The 22,261-nt window shown below is 40.1% G+C and overlaps 1 protein-coding gene across 2 annotated transcripts in view; it reads left to right on the top strand.

The window, feature by feature from the left end:
• Window positions 1-22,261, top strand: part of RPTOR (regulatory associated protein of MTOR complex 1) — a 311,493-nt gene that overhangs the window by 94,544 nt on the left and 194,688 nt on the right. For both annotated transcript variants that reach the window (XM_083727385.1, XM_083727384.1), the window contains exons 4-5: window positions 11,822-11,980; window positions 15,986-16,132. In XM_083727385.1, the coding sequence (XP_083583511.1) occupies window positions 11,822-11,980; window positions 15,986-16,132 (306 nt within the window). The remainder of the gene's footprint in view (window positions 1-11,821; window positions 11,981-15,985; window positions 16,133-22,261) is intronic.

Here is a 22,261-nt window from a genome sequence, read left to right as displayed (position 1 = left end):
GTAGGCAAAATAAATACACAAGGCTCCCTCTCTTTGTAACAACAGACAAGAGCTATCTATTCCCTGCAACATATACAGATATTATGAGATGCTAAAGTTGGGCTCCCACTTCCACACCTTTTAAAAGGGAAAGCTGCTTTTGAAAGAGACACATTCCCATCATAATTGTGTTTGTGTTTTTTTGCACTGAAGAGGTCCTCACTAGGGCCAAATTTGGGAGTCTTAGTTTTTGTTATACGATCCTTTCTGTCTGGGGTTTGGATCTTACCGTGTTCATGGTTCCCTTCTAGCCCTCCAGTTTTACAGTTATGTCATAATTTTATTATGTTTCTTTTTGAGAATTAAGTCTAGTACACAATATAGCTTCTAGGATTCTGATTTGCAAAGTCTGGACTGGATCCAAATTTGTAATTGCACTTTGTTGCCATTGGCTTAACCTTGACTTAACTAAATGCAATTAACGTAATTTGGGTCCAACCCTACAAGTAGAATCCAGTTAGTGCCCTTGTTCCCATGGAAGTGCTTTTGGTCCAGTGAACAGCTCTGCTAAAAGATGAAGAGATGAATCTTTTGCTGATATTCCTCTTTCCGCCTGCAGCCCACTCTTTGCCAACCTTCCACCGTGTTCTGGAGGAACTCCTAAGTTTCCCAAGATGAGTTTCAGGAGGCTGCTGGGGGTCGTGAAATCAGCAAAATTCCCTCCCCTTTTTCTGTCAGCACAGACACCATTTGGATTCCATCCTGTATGTTCACATGCTTTTTTCCTGTTTATGATGTAGTCTTGTTCAGATCCTATATCCTGCCTAACTGAACAGTGACTACCGTATTTTTCGCTCTATAAGATGCACTTTTCCCCCTCCAAAAATTAAGGGGAAATGTATGTGCGTCTTATGGAGCGAATGCAGGCTCCATGGCTTCAGTGAAAGCAACACGAAGCCTCTGAAGCGCAGCGGGAGCGCTCCCACTGTGCTCGGGAGGCTTTGTGTTGCTTTTGCTGAACCATGGAGAGCGAGAGAGGTCGGTGCGCACCGACCTCTCTCACACTCCTGGCTTTGCTTCACTGGAGAGGTGCTGCGCAGCTTTCCCTCTCTGCGCAGCGCCCCTTCAGCGAAGTGGGAGGAGAAGTGGAAGGGGCTCCATTTCTCCTGCCGCTTTGCTGAAGCGGTGCTGCGCAGAGAGGGAGAGAATTTTTTTTTCTTGTTCTCCCCCTCTAAAATTAGGTGCGTCCTATAGAGCAAAAAATATGGTAATATTTATGCTGTAAGGAGGCACTTCTAAATTATAAAGCAGGATGGAGGATTCATATTTTAGATGCTGAGGACAGATGGGATGTTGTCTTTATGGCTTGTCATCAGGATAGGCTCCCTGTCATAGCACTTGGAAACAAAGGACGATTGACATGGATGTGCGGCAAACTGGGAATAAGATAAAACATTGCTGCTTGGCAATTGATTGCAGGTCTAATGCAAAATATTTCTATCCATTCAGTGAGCTAGAACTTCTCAATTACATCAATAATTGACACTGAGTGTCTGCACAGTTTACACAAATTCTTGATTTAGTGATACTGTTTAAATGTTTGAAATCCTGAATTAAAATAAATGTTGCATACTCTTTATTATTTTCTTTTTTTGTGCTTGACAGAAGGTAGAACCTCGGTCCTTCTCGAGGGGAAATAGTGATGCAGTTGATGAAAAACAGATTTTATGCATTGTTCAGAAGAGAACAGTGTTAGTCTATTAAATCAGAGTTGCCAGTAATCTGTTGTGAACAACCACTTTTCTTAACATAGATTAGAATTTTGTCAGACTAATTTTTTATATTTTGTTGCCATTCCACCCAGTTTTTGTCTCCAGGGCCATGTCTATTTCCATGCATGCACAGGTTGAAATGAATTCTAGTTTTTCGAAAGGAAAGCATTGCCTACCATGCACCTTTTATTAATATTTAATCTGCAACAGGACTTTATTTTTTAACCCACCATATTTCTTGTAAACTTGTACTTTCTTGTAAACCCCCCAAGAGCCACATGTAGGCAGTTGAGGGCCACATACCAGTGCGCTAGAGCCAGCTTATAGAGGGAAGGAAATTCAGCTGCTTTGCAGTGCAAGGACCGTGCTTTGGGCTGCCTTGGGATTGCTGGGGTAGGTTAAAGCCTTCACTCTCCAGTAATCTCAGTGTAATATAACAGTGGTGGACACCCATCCCCATCTCTGCTCATCTACATCCCCTTGCTTTTCTGCCCTGTCACTGCTCCACATTCTCCCCCTCTATCAGGGTGACGGAGATGGAGAAGGCACAGGCAAATTCCAGAGCTCTGCTGCATGTTCCTGGCTGGGTAACAAAGCTGAGAGCTCTGGCTCAATCAGGCTCCTGCTGGTTCTCACAGCCCTTAAGACAGAAGAATTGCGCACAAAGTCCGACAGGGTAGATCCCAACATTTTCTGTCTCTCTCGTGCACACAATATGCTTTATTAGCTGTGTGCAAAGCTTGGACAGTTTGGCATTTGCTTTAGGGTCCCCGTTACTCTGTTTAAGAAGGGGCAAATGGCATGCCTGCTCCGCACCAAATATTTGCTACTTTTTTTTTTACCTTTGGAGAATACCTGGAAGGTAGCTTGAAATTAGACCGATGAAGTATTTTCTTAGTCTGTAATTCAAAGAAGTTAACTGCAGATGCAACCACTCTTGCATTTAAACAGCAGCTTGTCTCTTGTCCAGGGAGACGGGGGCAGCTGGAAGAGTAAGTGCTGCCACCACCTGTATGCACAATTCTTTCCTATGTATTCATTTCACTGACTTGAATGGCAGTTTTTTGTTTTTCCAAAGGCTGAAAAAATCGTGAGCTGTTTTTCATGCCTCCGCTTGTGACAGAGGCACCTCTTGTCATCTCTCCACAGCCTTGGAAAATCTCAGTGTCAAGCGATTTCCCCCTTCATATGTTTATGTTGTTATAATAAAAAGCTTTTGGCATATCGAAACCTGCATAGAGCAATTAGAGTGGCAATGTAACACAAAAAGTCAAATTATTCTGGAAAAATAACAGGATATTATGTAGTTATCTTTCTCATATTTTTTTCGCATTTTTAATCAAAATAAAATTGCCACAGAAATCCATGACAGCTGTACTGGAACACAAGAGAAACAAAAGAATTGGTTATGCATATTATAATAAGGATTTGCAAAAATGGCTTCATAGTCTTGATTAAAACTCTGCAACTTTTGGGGTGTGTTTTTTTCTTCTATTCTAAATCATAGCCAGTTAAATGCAAAAAAAAAAACTGGACTTCTACTTTTAAGTTCTTATTGTTTTATGATTGTTTTAGATTTGGCTTTCAAGTGCACAAATATAAATTTACTTAATTCTTTGTAGTGCTGTTTTGTTTTGTTGTGTAAATAGTCACACTTGCATTTATTCCAGATTGTTTGAAGTGCTGTCTACAACTAATCAATAGGAAGAAATGAATTAATTGATATTGCCATTATCTTTACTCAGATTTCAGATGGATGCAGTATTGAAAGAAATAAGAAGTGTTCTGTCTTAATTTTGTAAATGGAATTGAGACTGTTCCCAATTTGGAGTTCCCCAAGGCTTTTTTTGTAGACATAACGTCTTGAGTCTCACACTAAAGCGATAATAAAAATCAGATTCTCACCACCGAAGCAGCTGACTGACATCACCACCAGCAATTTCATGCTTGTCCTACGGTGCCCATCAACAAGGCATTTTGACAACTCTGAGCTTGGTGTCGGCTTTGGAATGACAGATACAGCTGAATACCATCAGCAAAGGAGCTGTAATTGAGAGTGTCCTTTCTGATAACCATAATCAGAAGGAAAGCTTTCTTGCCAAGGACCAGGCAGAAATACGGAGGGAAATATTCTAGAAAAAATCAAGAAGAATTTGCTAGGTCAAGTAGACTTTGCTGTAGGTACTTGTTTCCCACCCCCCCACCCCCTAGTCTGCAGCTAGTAGGTGGCAAAAAGAAGCTAGTGCAGCCTTATCCACTAAAGTTTTAATTGCTCTTTTATTACAGTGAAATGTTGTTGAAGGATTAAAAGCCAATCTATACATCTGCAGAGATGCCATTAGTTTTGCACTCATCCTCAGCTAAAGCAGATATTTTGCCTTGAAAACGTGGAACAGAAACATCTAACAGTGGAAAATAACTGACACAGACAACAAGCAGAGGATATAATGGAATAAAAAAGGCTTTATGAAAGGAACGAACACTGGCACTAAACACTTTTAATGGGAAGTAAGGAAATCAGTTTGTAGACAAAAAGAAAGGTAATAAAATTAAACATGTGGTTGTATCTGACTAACTCATAGTCAGTAGAGCCACTGAAATAAACAGAATTGTTAGCCATTACTAGCTTGTGTATTAATTTCAACAGAACTACTCAGAGTATGACTTGGATACAACCCATAATCTTGACTACATAGTGAGGTCTTTCTACTGTCAAAAAGCTATATTTAACACCAATAGAGGAAATTCATTTAGGTGTCAGTTGTTTGTGATTTAAAATAACATTTTAAAGCTAATCAACTTTAAGCACTCTCCCAGTACCTAGGAGCGATATGGTTCAGTCTACTTAATCTTAACAAAACCAATATGATCTTGTGCATTGGTGCCCTTGGTAAATCTTCGTGTGAGGAGGGTAAAGTTGTAAACCTGTCAGCTACTAGCTTGAAAGAGTGGCACAGCAAAAATGCAGGGCAGATTGGAGGAACAAGATGTGCTGCTTTGGGCCCCCAAAGCTATGTGGTCTGAAAATTAGAATGGTTTCACTATGAAATGCATCAGATTTCTTCCTTTAAGAGTTGGAATATGCAGTTTATGTGAGAGATTGGGTGTGGAGACAGAGGAGAAAAGGAATTACTCATGTGAAATGATGTGTTTCTCTCCTCTCGGTTGCTGTCATATGAATCTACTACTATGACATTGGTGAGAAATAGCTACCCTGTGCTAGGCCTTTCAATTTAAGGTCTCTCTAAGTTCCTTTTGAAAGTTTTGATGGTAGCCTATTTTTCCAGGTATAATGCTTACAGAGGGGAATCAACTATATTTTCAGAGCAGCAGTGGACCACTTGTAACCCACAACATGTTTTTAACTGTAGTCTTGACAAACCTATGCCCTTCTCATTTTCTGACCAGCCACAGGCAGTATGGCCCAGTGGTCAGGGATGATGGGAGTTGTAGTTCAGCAACAACTGGAAGGCCTCAGGTTTCCCATTCCTTCAGTAGACAGCATTAGATTTTGTTTTCTACATATAGTTAAGGCAACAGCAATGTTGGTTCTCTGCAAACCATTCTTTTATGAATTAGAAGTTAATCTTGAGAATGTGCATTCATTCCTTTCCCTCTCATGTGAATTTTCCACTTCCTGCTATTGTTAAGCTTAAATGTGGGCTAGCATTACATTAATATGAACCATGGTTCCCATCTTACCCAGATGCAAGCTCATTTCAAACCAGAAGGAAACACTGTTTAGCGTTTAGCATTTAACATGGTTAGCAATAGTGACAATTTTATACTAAACTATGATTAAGATTGACAGGAGGAGGAAGAGTCCATTCACAAATTTCAAAGGAAACAGCATGCATTCCTGAAGCTGACTCCCAACTTGTGAACAGTGGTTTACAGGGATCCAGAGTTGAAATTGTACAGTCCACTAGCATTGTAGAGTAATCTGCCCATTTCAGGTTCCATGCAAGCAATTTGCTGTTTTTGGATTATATACTGCCAGCAGGATATTCTGTCTAGCGCCGATAATGGTGTTGTGGTTGACAGTGGAAGATAGCTTCTTTGCTAGAATCTGTTTCTAAGCATGTGTCAGTTTTCTGTCAATTGAAGGATCTGTTCTGATGTACCTTTTTCCAGAAGCAATTTAGTTGGCAACTCCTGTAGAAACTACTGCTTTTCTGTTTAGGGAAGGTATGTACTCTGTTTCCACTGTAATTGCTCCCAAACTGTATTGAGCAATTCTTCCTTGTGTTGCTGGGGAAAGTGCTTCCTTTTTATCTCATAATTACTCTGGAATACAATCAATCAATCAATCAATCAATCAATATGACTTTTAGAAACAATCTTATGCTCTGGGTTTCAAGTCTTAGCAAGACATGGTCTTTCTGAAATTGTGTAGTCTTGAAGAGTGGAAAGACTCTTTACAGTTGAGAAGCAAAAAGGCTGTGCACAATTTGGCAGTTCCTAACACTGCACCATGAAAAAAAATCTAAATAATTTTTACCAAGGGAACTAGAAATAAAATTTCATTGATGGACATTTCAATCCCCAAATGCACCGAGACCTACCAATCTGTGCTTTTGTTTCTTGGAGTTTTTCTTTGATCTCTTGTTTCTGTGGTAGTCCTTAGAATATTCCCACATGTATGCAGAATGGGACGTCTGAAACACATAGATAATCAGTTTTATGTAAATGGGAGCACTGGGTACATAAGACACAGATATCATGCTGCATGTGGGGTGAGATGCATAGTGAATTCAGGTAAGTGCTTGACCATGCTTGTAGTTTAGTAGCAAAGTGAGACAGGCAGTCCACCATTTCTTTAGCCTATGTGGGTTATTCTGACTAGCACCTGGGAGACAAGGCTCAAATTCTCACTCAGTCTTGAAGTTCACTGAGTGACCTTGAGCCACTCACTGCCTCATAGCCTAACCTACCTCACAGGGATGTTGTGGGGATTAAATGAGGAGCAGGGAGAGCCATGTATGCCACCTTGAGCTCCTTGGAGAATAAGTTATAAACGCAGTAAAGAAATAAAATTAAAAATAAATGTGCCCTCAAGATGTTGTGAGCATAAAATAACTTCCATGTCTCATGTTTTGAGTTCATTTAATGAAGGGTGTGATACATATGTGAAAAATAATGGGAAATTTGAAGTGTGGAATCCTAAACCCGGTCACTGCCCAGCAGGGTTTAAAAACATCAGGGCTACATCTCTGCCATGTATGCCAGCTGGGAAAGAAGGGAGGTCAGACAGACTACTGTATCTACCTGTAGCTGGCACAGCTATCAGGCCCAATGCCATCATGGGATCCAGTGGATCCCAGAGCAGCTCAGATCCTCCTTGCCCTTGAATGCTTAATTTGGGGTCTGGGCAGAGGGACACCTCCATTCAGTCCAGCACAGCTCGGAGGGGGGTTGAATTACACCCTCAGTTTGTAGAAATCCTGTAAGCATTTTGTATTGCATACTCTTTCTTGTATGCACTGACACAAATGTAATCCCCACTGCCATTTCTTCAAGATGTATTGCCTGTTCTTCATAGCTGATTTGAAGGAGGGAGGGAAGTACAGTGAGTGGGAGAAGAATAAGATCATAGGCAGTAGTTGCAGGAAATAGGTCTGATTGGGTGTTAAGACACAAAGCAACCAAAATGGCTTATGGCGCAGGAGAGCATTCATTTGGAAGGAAATGCAATTTTGACCTGCAGTTTCATGAGATGAAAACAGGACAGATAGATATATTTTTAAACACACACACACAAAATTTTATTTTATTTTTTGCTTATAAGGAATCTTGCATCCCGATTTACTGTTTGCACAATGTTTATTCTGTCATTAAAATGGCATAACAGCTGGGAACGCTGTCTTAGAGAACTCATTTTGACAGAATAACATCTGGGGGGAAATAACCATGAATCAAAAGAACCAAGCTGTGCTCTTCACATTGCTTTTTTTCCTTTGGTGTTGTAATCACAGGGGGCATGTAAATAGTCAAAACATAAGGTTTGGTTTGCCTTCTAGAAGGGGGCAGTGGTAACATCCAGACAATATTTAAATGATGTACCTGTGCTAGTTAATGAAACTGATAAGTGAAGCATGTGATCAAATCTTTTTAGAGACTAAATATAGAGTTGAATCTGTGGCTTAAAGAGAGAATATTTTTGATGAAATCTGAGAAGCCTGTTTTAGGAAGGGGCATAGCTTATGGTAGAACATCTGTTTTGTATGGAGAAGGTCGCAACTTCAGTCCCTGGCATCTGGGGAAAACTTCTGACTGAAACTTTGAAGAGCTACTGGGCTCTTTGGACCAATGGTTTGCCTCAATATAAGACAACGTCCGATGCTGGAATTTAGTTTTTTTCTGGATGGAGGCAATGCCTCATCTCTTTGATCCCAGTAGCATTAGTGGTCCTACAGTGATAATTCTACCCAATAAATATATACATATTTAGAACATACTGTATTGGCCCGAATATAAGCCACACCCAAATATAAGCCACACTTTTAAAATTGGAGGGGGGGAGAAAAAATACCCGGATATAAGCCACTCCCTTCCTCGCTGCTCCTGGCTGCATACTTGGGGGGGGGGGAGAGAGAGAGAGAGCGAGAGCTGCGTTGCCAGCAGCCTCCCCCCCTCTCCCTTCCCAGCCTTGGGAGAGAAAAGTGGGGACAACGTGCATGGCAAGTACCCCTTTGCCGCATTTCTGGCACTGTTTTGCCCACGCTCCTAGCTGAATACTGTAAGGTTGCAAATATAAACCTCACTTTAACTTTTCACAGTCGGAATTTGGGGGGGGGGGGGAGTGCTGCTTATATTCGGGCCAATACTGTACTTGAACCCAGTTTGATCTAGCTATCTCCATCACTAGGCAGGACATGTCAAGGCACACCGATTTCATGCACATTTGGTTTTTTGATACTGGACTCTTTCTCAGACCTAGTCCCAGCCCAGGATGATGCCAAGTCAAACTCTAAATGTCCAGCCAGTAATACTGTTCCTTGCCACCATGGAGAACTCTTACCTCACACTTTGCTTCCCTTGTGTGTCTTTGTGAACCCGTTTTCATTGTTGTGAGCCCCTTTAGGAGAAAATAATTGTCTAAAAAAGTGGGATACAGATATAGGGCTATATTCAGCTTACTCTTGGTAGACCCACTGCTATTAGTGGCCATGACTACTACTCTGGAGTAAAAGGTTAGTTGAATCAGGTATGGCCTGTCCATGAGGCAAGATTAGGTGACCACTTCAAGCAGCGAAAACCCACCTGGTAGCATTCCCGTGGGCGCTCTGCTGTCTCCAGAGAAGTGGCACCAACAGCAGCACCAGTTTCTGGTGAGATTTCATGAGATTTGGGAAAGTTTTTGCCGGAAGCTGGCACTGCTGCCAGTGCTTCGTTGGCACTGCCACACAACACAGATAAGACAGGCTTGTTGGGGGGTGGGGGCATGTTTCATTTCACCTCAAATGATGAAACTGGATGCTCTGCCCCTGAGCTGAATACAACCTCATAGCATGCAACACAACCAAACAAAGAAGAACTGGCAATATTTGCAAGCTTTCCTTTAAAGTTCTCCCTAATCACTATCCTGCTTTTTCTCTGTTTCTCTCTAAAGGAAATATTATTACAGTGTTGTCAAAACAAAACAAATTGCTGGTTTCATCTCTCATCATGGGCAACATGAATGGAGATTTGGCTTGTCTGTACATCAGAATGCTATTTTTTAATAATAATAATAATAATAATAATAATAATAATAATAATAATAATAATTTATTATTTATGCCCCGCCCATCTGGCTGAGTCTCCCCAGCCACTCTGGGTGGCTTCCAATCAAGTGTTAAAAACAATACAGCATCAAATATTAAAAACTTCCCTAAACAGGAAGCGAAGGCTAAAACTCCTTGCTTGGCAGATAGGTATATAACTGCTTATTTAGTGGCTCTTTGTTTCTTTTCCTGTTTCCTCCTACTACAGCTCAGCTCTGTAAATGTGAAAGTGGTGTTCTAATGTAGAGTTCTTCTTTCCATTCACCACTATTAATTATGAACTCAGTTTAATAGCTATGCTAGGGGGATGCGACGGAGATTCCAGCAAGGAAATTGCCCCTACCCCCTCTTCAAAGTGAGAATTGAAAAATTGCCTACCACTCAAGGGCTTGGTTATAGTGTCTTGTAAATGCGCCAACAGGCAGAATGTGATTTAAGGCATGCATTTTGCAAATCAGCACCTTCATAACGGTACTGTAAGATATGATAGTGAGATAGAAGATGATGCTTGCATTAATGCAGTCTACTGTGAGCAGCATTCTTGAGTGACAGACTTTAGCAGCATCTTTCCTGCAGCTGCTTGTCTCTTGCTCATAAACACAGATGAGTGGAATGAAATATTACACTGCAAGGCACAGTTTTAACAGAACACCCTGAAATGCCAAGAACCACTATTGTGTTAACTTGCTGCTTTATTCCTGTAAAAAAACCCACAAAAATGTGAAAGAAAAACAGGTAGTGAAAGGTTACTGTTTCTTATGGGAAAATGCTGCAGTACCTTTTAGAAGTTTGCAAAAAATAAATGTGAAAGGACACTGTACAAAACAGGAAATGGGGTTATACAGTATATATTTGCTTAGAAGTAGCTCTTTGCCCTTTAAACTTGTAGCTGTTGCTTGGTTGTTCTCCCCTCGCCCCCATTATAAGCCTTCCTAATGAAGTATTTAAAGGACGTTTGCTCTCTGTTTTGATTCAAGCTCTGCCGAAATGAATGGACTGATACAAGAACTTTGCTATGTACCAGTGTTTTTCTGCTTTTCTGCAGTAAGCGGTTGGGGGCCAAACACGAAGAAACATTACATTAAGAGTATGCGAGTGCAGAAAATGTCGGTGAACAGGCACTTGTGCTTGTGATATTCCTCTTGGGAAGAAAAATGTTGTGGTAGAATTGGCACTGCACTTTTGTTGTAGTTTCCACTAGCTTTCAGTGGCACTTGTGCAGGAGAATATCATCACAAGTGGTGCCATGTGCATACCTGTCTTTTAAATTTTGTTTGTCTTCAGGTTATGAACAAATCCTTAATAAGCAAGTTCTATTATTATTTTATTGTTATAATTATTAGCTGTTTTCAAGCATTTCAGTGAGGTTTCATATTAATAGCACTGTAGATGTATAAGAAGCAACAAGTTATTGGAGAAGTGGTGGAATAAAGTTGGAGCTATCTGTGGAGGGACATGAACCTCCTGTACATACTGTGTCAATGGTAGATTTTCTGGTTTCTTACATGAAATTGGCACATAGTTTTCTTTCTAGTAGCATACATGAGTATAGTGCACAAGCTAAGTGGAACCTCTGTGTTCAGAGGCATTATAGCACTAAATACCAGTTGCTAGGACAAAAATAAAGGAGATCTTTTGTCTACTTGCCCTGCTTTATGGGATTTCCAAGAGACATCTCATAAGCTGCTGTTAGATCCAGCAGAACTCAAAGGAGGGGTGAGTCTGAAAATGGTATATACCTTTTGCTTGAGCCTAAGTAGTTCTTTGTGCCCTGGCTATTGTCTGCTAGTGAGTTTGAAAAATGAATTAGGGGCTTAACTTACAATAAACTTTCATTTGAACAAGGCTTTCATCTGGGATTTCTATCTTCTTGAATGTTTAATGACCTATTGTCTAGGTCTAAATTGTTGCAGCATCTCTAGCTATACCCTGTAATCATTTCAGGACTGCGGATAGTTCCTTTGGTACCAATATAATTTGTAGGAGGGTTTATGCGTTATGAAGAGAGAGATGCTTTTATAGCAGGTGGATATTTTAAAGTTGTCCAAGTTTATTTAGTTGTTTAATAATGAATAAGAGGCAAGAGTTCATGGGAAATTGTCAAAGGGGGCACACAAATGTAGTTTAAACATTATAAGATATATGCTGCTTATTGATTTATGTGCTCTATTTAAATGAAAGTGAGCTTCATTCTTGTATATAGGAAAGATGTCAAATTATTGTTAATTCTCATCCATATGCAAAAATAAAACAATGTAATATATTCTCTCTCTCTCCTTCTCTCTCCTTCCTCTCTCCAACCAGGCCCGATACAAGCAGAGTCTTGATCCTACAGTGGATGAAGTTAAAAAGCTATGCACCTCATTGCGTCGAAATGCCAAGGAAGAGAGAGTTCTCTTCCACTACAATGGGCATGGTGTCCCCAGACCAACAGTAAATGGAGAAATATGGGTCTTCAACAAGGTACACGATTTGCAGATGGAGTTAAATCATGGTCCCTTTCATGTCAAATTTGCTCAACACTTATCAAGAAACCAATAAAAGCGTTATTGCTAATGTTTGATTTTAGAGCTTCAGTTTGTTCACACCTTTATGTACTCCCACATTAAGTTGTTATGAACTTCTTATAACTCCTTTTTTTGAAAGGGTACCTGCAGTCTTTCTGGAGGAGCTCTCTCTGCATTAGTGTGTGCACATAAAGAGAGCTAGATTACAGAGATAATAATGATGCTAGCTAAAATGCATAATTAAGGTGCATGTCCAAATTTCCTCCTGAAGAGGATTCCAGAAATTGCTCTTCAAATTCCATAAGCTAGTAAAACACTGTTACACAGTGCCAGCAATGGGCATGGTACCTTACCTTCTAAGGAAAAATACCCCCGCCCCAACACTGAACAAGTCTTCAGTGGCATACCTTTTAATGCACTTGGCTTTGGTCATTGTGATCTTGCAGTGTATGCTATAAATGTAAGAAACATGAAATGCATTGCCAGGATTTTCAGCTTGCCTTTGTGGTGTTGGAAGCCGTAACCCACTTTGCATTCAGAATCCTTATTAGCCTTACTCCAGACAGCAAATCTGCCACAAGAGCTTGTACTAGACATCAAGATGTCTTCTCACTTGCATGGAGATGAGAAGTGGGTGATAGGTTATGATGATTGATTACAAGTTGCACTTACCCAAATGTGTTTTGCCTTTTAAGTAACACATTTACTACCTCCAACAGGTGACTGATAGTGAAACAGAGACTTTTATTCAGCAGTTTATTTACCGCCTTGGGGTTGCTCCTAACTGTGTTTTATAGCTGGTTCCATATAGCTGAGGGAGAGTTGCTCTTGGATGTTTATATGGTCAGTTCAGTTTCAATTTTTTTGTTTCATTGTTCCAAGTACAAAAATGTAGTTGTTCAGTTTGCAGTGCATTTTGCAAAAAGTTACCATTTCAGCCCTGTGTGGAGGAGAGGACTTAGGTTCTTTCATTCTTTCTATGGAGTAGCCTCAAAGACTTACGTCGTAGTTTACTAATGTTGCTGGCTAGTAATTTGGCAGCAAACAGATCATGTGTTTTTCATGCAAAATGTCCCCGTGTTCAATTCGAGTCAATTCCAGTTAAAAAGGTCCAGTAAAATAGGTGGTAGTGAATTGCCACTGTCTGCTGAAGGAAGACTATACTGGAGCATGTTACCTGGTATAAGGCAACTTCCTTCCTAATAGAGCTCAGAACTCAATTAACATTCATCCCAACACAACACCAAATATTTAATCTAGATCTGGTGTTTAAAAACAATAAAAAGAGATCATAATGAGTTCAGAACGGTAAATAAGATAGAAATAATGTGATGCTGAATGTGCTACAAGAATGAGGGAAATAAATTACTGATGAATGAAATTTGGATGTTGTGCCAACAGCGTTATTAAGTATTTATTTATTGTGCCTTTGCCAGCTATCTTGCCTTATCAGCTGGGGTAATCTGATGAAGACTCCACTGTCTATTATTAGGAGATGTCTTAAAGATTTGTAGCCCAGGTTACGAAGGAGGACTGGATTTGCATAAGTGGAATGTGAAACATGATATATTTGCCTATCAGAAGGGGAAGTGTGCTTTCTTTCTAACAAAACAAAAAAAAGCAAGACAAGGGAGGGAGGAAATGCTCTTGCCCTCTGCTTCCAAACAGCTATGTTCTGTACAGCTTGAAGTTTCAAAGATTCTAATGCAGAGTAAATGCCACTGTTTTGTTTTAAGACGAATTCTAAAAAATATAACTTCTCCCAGTGGTCCTCTTAGGTAGTGCATTAAAATCCAGTGACTGCACATTCACTAGCAATTGGATCAACCTACTACGGAGTGTCCCTGAGATGCCCTTGGTGGTCGAGATATAGTTGTGACCTTTTTTTTTAGCTGTAGAATTGTTGCTTCTGATCAGAGGCTCTGCAAATTATCTCTTTGCCCTTCAGTGGAAGACCTGTGAGTTTTCAGTGAGTCTGTGCAAGTCTAAGCACCCATCATTTTCTAGTTGTGCTATATTTATAAGAGATTAAGGATAATATATTCTGATACATAGATTAAAAAGGATAAACCCTTCAGGAAGTATTATTTCTGTCTGATTTGTTTCAGCCAAAAAGCCAGATCTCAGTTGTTTTGTTTAACTAAGCAGACTCTATTTTCCACAGGGATCCAAGTGAAAAAGGACTGTGTGGCATAGTTTGAATAAGTCACTTTTAAAAAGTTAATCATTAAATTGAGTTGATCTTTTTTTTAAAAAAAGTGTGTGTTGGTATCTCTCTCTGTATACGTACACACACACACACACACACACACACACACACACTTCACTCTTTTCTGCCATGCATCCCCCCTTAACTTGATTTTTTTTTTATTCCTCTTGTCATGTTTTGCATAATGTGGTGACTAGCTTAATTTTTCAGGACTGCCTTATAAAGCAAGCCTAGTTTTTGGATGTTTAATCTAGTCTGACAGATAAAGAGGAACTTAATAAATAAATAATCTGCAGTGCATCTATGTTCACTTAGTTGGAAGGAGAACTTGCTTTTCATCCTCTGTATATTTAAGCATGAGAAAGAGAGACAATTGCAATGTGTTTCTTCTCCTCTTCTGCCCCCAGATTATATTGCTTTGAGATGGGGCATTTAGGGATCAAAGGTACTGTTTGTCATCAAGGACTTCACTTTGGTACAGTACTTTCAGCACATGTAGGAGGAGAGAGCACCTCAAAAGGATTCGGAGAACATTTATTGGTACATTCTTCTCCTTCCATTCACCTCTTGCTGCAACAAGACCAATGTTCCACTGCAGTATGATAAAATGATTTCCCACTCTTTTGAAGACTTGCAGTGCTCTAAATATGCTTTGCAACTTGGCAGACAAAGGAAAGCAGCTAATGAGATGCTAATGGATTACACAGAAAAAGAAAATTGACATTCTCCCAGCCCCCTCCGCTGCTTTCCTTTATATTTTATGATTCCATTAAAATCACAATTTTTGACCGTAAAGTCAAGAAACCCTCAAAGTTGTTATTTTGGCTTTACAGTATTTCAGGTACATGCCAGTGATTTGTATATTAAAGAAAAATGATGCACTGTACTGCCCGGGGGAGGGGACCAGAAATATTAATGTTTGCTCTTTTTCCTTGGTTGCTTTTTTGTAATCTTTGTTAATCACTCAGAAAGTAGGCAAGCAATTCTACAGTACCACAGGTGCACAGAATTTGCAAATTAAGTTAAACTGTAAGGCAGAAATCTGTTTTATTACCATGTAAGTAACTGGAAGCTGTTCCATGTTTTCTGATAGGTTCAGCAACTTCATAGGTTATACAGTAATTTGGTTTAAAAAAGTGGTGATTCATTTACTTGCCAGAGGTCTCAGCTCTATCTTTGTGCTTAGTTTTCAAGGCAACCATAAGTTTGCAAAATTGATGACAATTCAGTGAGTCTTCTGATAAACTGTCGTTCTGAGATAAGATGTCTCTCGTTCATGATTCAGGAAACAATGCATTTTCCGTACAAGGATTTGAATTTATTTTGCTTAGTACAAATATGCATAGGGACATACCCAGTATAAACAGCTAGTAATAGTTAACATATATTATTTTCACACACGGTGTTTGGTAGAATTTCACCTAACATTACAACATGTTCAGCTTATTTCTCAAATCCTGACTCTTTTTATGACCACAATCTCTGATACGTGCATTATAATAATACATAGTAAGTGACAAGTGAGCAGAATTCAGAGTAAATTTGAGAACATTTTCACACTGGATGAACTCTTGTATTACTTTATGGGATGGTAAATGATGATTCCATAGCATCATTTATTTCCATAATATTTGGAATTGTTTCTTAATCCTGAAAACAGAAGTAGCTTCTTTAATCCTGAGTATTGTAGGCAAAGGCTGCTGTTCACTGTGCAGTATAATATATGTGGGTTTTTGTTTGTTTATTTTGCAGAACTATACGCAGTACATCCCATTATCCATATATGATCTACAGACATGGATGGGCAGTCCCTCTATCTTCGTGTATGATTGCTCAAACGCTGGCCTTATTGTCAAATCTTTCAAACAGTTTGCCCTGCAGAGGGAGCAGGAGCTGGAGGTGAGATTGTGGGAATGTGAAATTGTGAAAGAGGGCATTATTCTTTTAGACTTTAATAGGATCAAGTGGGGGAAGGACCATGGGATCACGGCTAGTGAGAGCAGATCATACTGTGCTTGATGGAAAGATACGTCTAGCAACAAAGGTGTAGGAGACTGAGCTGAAAAAAGAAACTAATTTGGGAAGAGTCTTGCAGCTTTAATTTAGTTCTGATTCTGTTTGCTTTCCAACAGTATAACCCTGGCCATTAATAGAACTGTTAATTAAATGATAACATTAATAGAATCTGCTTATGCCCTAATGGTTTTTACAGAGGAGATGAATGCAAGGTTGAAGTAGGTCTATATATCTCTTACACATTGCGTACTTAGATCTGCATAGAGATCTATTACAGTATCCTTACTCTTGCAACCAAATGTGCAACCGCTAAACTAAATGCTTGAAAGAGTTACAAAGAAGGAACTTGCTGTTGTTGCCATTAATTTTGCAGTGTGAAGAAGTGCCCTGGTGTTAATAAAAGGCGACATTTTGTGGTTTTAGTATTAAATTTATTGTGGCAAATGTGAATAGCAGAAGATGAAGCCATTAAATTTAAGAAGCTTTCACTTATGCCTTTGACACTGAATTTGGCTGAATATTTTCTCTGTACTTTGTAACTGCCAGAGATGCCTTATTAGAAACCAATTTCTTATTTTTATGTTGCTAACTCCTTTCCATCTTTTAAACTCTCACTTTGAATGCTAGAAGCTGAGCCAAACAGATCTAAACAGGATTCTGACTATCAAAGTTGTCCATGATTCTAATATTTTACTGAAACAAAACTATTTTTTTCCAAAGCCAGTCCTTGCTAAATGTTTATTTATTGACTTCCTTGCCTTTTAATTTCTACCTAATAATGGCTGCTGTCTCCCCATAGAATTTGTAGGCATAGTGTAACAGCACTTAATGATTCTAGTGCTCCAGCCCATCACAATTTATCTATAATCTTCTTATCTGTTGGAGTTTTCCTTCTCAAATCCTTTTATAATTTAAAATACACAAAAGTCTTAGAGATGTGCAGTGACTCAGGTACTTTAACAACCTCTTTGGTCTTTTGTAGAGCATTACTGTAAATCAGGGGTGGGCAACCTTCACTCTGTGGGCCAAATTTGGCCTGCCAGGTTGTTTTGAGAAAGCCATGCCCACCTGTCCATCTATGAGGCAGGTAAGGGCAGGACTTGGCCAAAAGGGGCTTTAGTTGATCAGCCACTGTAACTAGGGAAATGTGTGCGGCCTTTGATGCTGACCTACTGTAAAGCTGGGAACAAATCCTTTCTACGGTGAGGGATAAACAATATCTATACATTGCCTGATGAAAAACATTTTAATATTAATCCACTGGTTTTTGTAAGTTGCTTTGTTTATGGAAAACCTTTGCTCTCTGGCTGCTAATCCAACATTTCCCTCTTGGTGTCTGTTTAGATTGCAATAACCTTCAGCCTTCACATGCCAGGTATTGCTGTGGATTAACTGGCTAAGAAATGTGCTTTTCAATTTCAAAGTATACTGTTTATAGGAAATGTTACATATCCTGTTAAAAATGCACACTGCAATTTTTAAAAGTGGATCAAGGATTGCACTTTTTAAAAAAATGCCAAATGTGCAACAATGTAAAAGTGCACTATAGGTTTCATAATTAACTTAGATTTTGATCTTGGTACTTTATTTTTAATTAAAAAGAAGAAATGCCTGTCTCTCTCCGCCTCCCTCCCACCTCCCATTAGGCTTAATATTATTGGCTATTGTTCAGATGGTTGCTTGTATAAATAACGGATATTAAAAAGACAAAACATGCCCATGGTTATCACTTGTAAATATTTATTTTGGTAAATATAAATACTTCCAATTTAGATGAAGGCAGCCCATGCATTGTGGAGACTGGAGGCTATAAGCTGCATTTATTCAGTGCTGTTTGAAATTTATTTTCTGTGTTCCTTTAAAAAGGGATTGACCTACTGGATTATCGACTCATGGAGTAATTTGACATACTTTTTAAAATTTTGGCCTGTGATAGTAGTAGGGATTAAGGGATTGCCAGATGGTGTGTTGAACTGGCAGTTCAGAAATAGTTGTATAAATGGTGTTTAAAAAATATGAAATAGTAGCAATGTGAAGCTTATGATATAGATTGTCCTGTTGCTTCTAACAGTCATTAATCAATGAGCTAAACTGCCTGGAAGGCCTCTTCAGTTCAGGATTCTTCTATTCATTTTAGATGTCTTCATAAGTATAGGCCAGTGTTTTCCAAACTTGTGATAGTTTAAGGCTCGCCCCCCCCCCATGTAAATAGAATATGAATTTCACTCACATATTAGCTATCGACTACACGTATGTAGACCTTTCTCTCTGTTGAGAACTACATCATCTGCTATGATTCATAGGAAACAATTTTTGCATTATGGGTTTGAATTCATACCACAAGCATGTTCCTGTCAGCATTATGAAAAGAAGCTGCTTCCTCTGTGGGTGCAGGTTGGGAATGTTTGCTCTTGTCTTTAAATCTCAATGGGAAGGCTGCAATTAGGAGGAATTCTTCCTCAGCATGAATAGTGCTCCTGAGGGACAAGAAGATGAAGGGCAGAAATGCCAGTTCAGTGTTCTGAAAATGTTAAATGCCAATTCAGCTATTTTTGTACTGTTTTGTTAAACCAAAGATGAGAACATTTTCCTTGTTACTCCACTTCTAATCACCCAGAAGGGAAGACTTCACTGTTATAAAATGCCTTGTTGACTTGACAGAATCCCAGTGGACAATCCAAAGTTCTGTGTTAAGATTCTAGCAATGTTCTGACCCTAAACAAAAGATGCAATGTGCCACTCAGTGGTGTGCAAACAGTACAGGCGTCTTTTTTCTTTTTCTTTTCAAGTTAATAGGACAGTAGGGCAGTGTTGCAAGAGACCAATACCTCAGATATATTTCTTCTGTCTCCGGTGATGAAATGAGCCATTGAAACAGGCAGCCAGTGCCAGTTCTTGAGTGGGAAATGGTTCTGAAATTTTCTGACACCAGCAATCAATTCCTCCCCTAATAAGTAGCCTCTTGGGGGGGGGGGAGGATGAGTAAATGAGTGATGAGAAAGAGAAAGAGAAAGAGAGCGAGTGTGTCAGTCCATATGAGAGAGAAAAGTGACCCCTGTGACCCCTGAAGGAGTATCCTGAGAAACTGTGTCCGTCCACAGAAAAGGGTCCCCAGCCCTTCATTAAGATTTTGTGTGGATTTACCCTGTTGAACAGGGACAGTCACCATGGTGGCATCCAGGCACTGTTGGACTGCATTTACTATCATCCCTGAACATTGGCCATGCTGTTCCCGGGTCGGATCTCAAACCCACAAGAAATGGGACCATTCCATTCCAGCTGGAAATCATACCCAAAATCCTATTAGGGGGGAACTTTATGGTATCCTTGCTTATAAGCAATATATTCTACCATCAGAAGCAAGGTCAGAGACTGCTTAATTACTTCGTATTTCCATGGTTAATTTATATACCATGATGTTTGACATAGGTCGCTCATGAAACTTTGGAATTCAGATTCCAAATATTTCCAATAATCCTTTTGTCCAAGCCCTCTTGAGGTTTGGCCAATGTGCCTTGCCACCCTTGGATGGGTTGCAATTAAGAGAGAGACTATCTTTGGAAAGCCTGCTCTAGGGAAGCCCACCTGGCACTTGCATCAATGTCTTTTAGGCAGGCATAGGCAAACTCGGACCTCCAGATGCTTTTGGGACTACAACTCCCATCATCCCTAGCTAACAGGACCAGTGGTCAGGGATGATGGGAGTTGTAATCCCAAAAAACATATGGAGGGCTGAGTTTGCCTATGCCTGCTTTTAGGCTTGAAGGATTGCTCGTTTTGGGAACGTAATTGAATTGCTGCTGCTGTGGTTTTTTTTGTATGTTATTTTAATATTTTCAATATTGTACTTTTATTTTATCTGATTTTTTTTAGTGCCCTGGTAACTGAAAATGACTGTTGAAGCTGTGTGGTCCAATTAATAATAAAAGCAGCAGTATCTGTTGTTAAACATTTGTCTTGACCTCTTCCTCAGACTTATCTTGGCCATTTGAAAACCAGATTGAACTTTAGATATATGGTCTGTTCATGCTGACTCTTAGCAGTGAACACTGGCAGTTTCAGGGAATATCAGTGTTGTCTCTCAAGGCTTGACCAGACGCATGTATAAATGCATGACTCCGGGAAAGACTCTGAATCCAAGGCAGGTGCTGGGGCAGTTCAGACAATAAATAGTGGATGTGTTCCAGTCATTTGGCTACGCTTATTGAGGACTAAAGCCACCCTGTTATAGCTCTCAATTATCTAATTAAGTAGCTTCATTGAGTTCAGAGTGTGTCTGTAAACACACCATAATTCTGGATAGCTAAATGAGCTGCTCAAGTGCACTGTTGGAACAAAAGGCTGCTTAATCTTCCTGTGTCATCCCACATAATTGCGTATATCTGAAATGCCTTATTACATGTCAAGAGAAGCTAGAAAGAGGGTGGGGTGGAGAATTTGTGCATATCATAGGACTTTGCTCGGGCTGTATATAAATTAATAGTGACATATGAGCCTTAGGTTCTTAGTCTCCCCACATCCCCACAGCCTTATTTTCATGTCCTTTTTTCAGTCTCTAGGGTATTTTATGTTAGAGCAGTAGAATTTCTTGTGTTTATTCCTTCTCTGTGTGGGAATTAAATGCTACTGTGGGAGTGCTTGTTCCTTTAGCCAGAAGTACGGTACATGACTAACTGCTTCTGATCAGAACTAATGAGATCAAATTTGCAGTTTTGATTTGTTTTCCGTCTTCAGCACAGATGAATCTTTGAAGTTACAGTCCAGAGCACTGTTACGGTATATGTCAGTGGTGTGTGGAATTTTCCTAATCTATCATCTTCTGGAAAGAAGAAATTGTTCTCCTTTACCTTTGTTAGTACATTGACGTAGAAGATCAGGATGCTGTCGGTTCTGAGAAATCACCAAGCCGAGCCAGCATTCAGAATGATGGGAATTGTAGCCTCAAGCCTCCACGTCCAATACTTTTGACACTATCACTCCAAGGAATAAGCAATTCTTCCCTTGTTCAGAACACACAAAAACAGCACAGTAAAGCCAGTATCTAAACAGCAACAAGTGAGAGGATCTGAATGCACTTGATTTTTCTCCTAAATATGTACTGTATTGGCCCGAATGTAACCTGCACTTTTTTCCAAATTCTGACAGTGAAAAGATAAAGGGTGGCTTAAATTCGCGACCTTATGCTGCTGGCAAAGCAACGTGGTTCCCCACCCCCACCCCAAGGAAGCAGTCCAGGAGCACGGGCCATGGTGCATAGCCCGCCCCCTGCTCCCAAACCTCCCCTGAGCCGTCAAGGAGAAGCAGGGGAGTCTGCTGGCCAAGCAGCATGGCTCCCCCTCCCCAAAGAGGAACGCGGGGCAATGGTGCGCAGCCCGTCCACCGCTCCCAAGCCTCTCTGGTGCTTGGGGAGGGAGTGCTGGGAGTACCAGGAGGTGGTAGTGTCAAGATGTGGGTTCCTGCCCCCCGCCCCGTTCAGCCGGGAGGCGGACTGCACCCACAAATAAGCCCTGAATTTTAAAGGTGTAGCGTATTTGCGGATGCGTCTTATTTGGGCCAATACAATATACTGGTGTAGGAAAAAACATGCTCAGTTTCGTACACCAATGAAAACCATGTTCATTAATAGGTTTGGAGTCTCAGGTGTCTACTTTTTTTTTGTTTTTGTTTTTTATACCGGGGGAAAAATAAAGAAGCATTGTTTGAGTCTGGTTTGTCCCTAGGCAAATAGATTTTTCTCATATCGAGGAGCCCCTGTGCTTGTCGAGTAGTTGTAGCTCCAACTGCCTGGCAGGCATAGAGCGAAGCCTATGCCACCCTTCTTCAGCTCAGAGTCACCCATTACCTTTTCTCATTAGTCAGTGGCCCTCCATAGAAAAATGTTCCCCGTGCCTGGCATACACCTGTGTGAAGAACGCGCATGTATCTGTTTTGCTAAATATGCACTAGGAAAAATGCATTTTCCAAATGTAGTGCACTTTCCTCATCAGAATACACATGTATGACCTTCACGGA

Source organism: Podarcis gaigeae (assembly GCF_964106915.1).
Source record: "Podarcis gaigeae genome assembly, chromosome: 2".
Classification (NCBI taxonomy): Eukaryota; Metazoa; Chordata; class Lepidosauria; order Squamata; family Lacertidae; genus Podarcis; species Podarcis gaigeae.
Note: the sequence above shows the minus strand (reverse complement) of the source record. Positions and strands in the feature narration are given on the sequence as shown.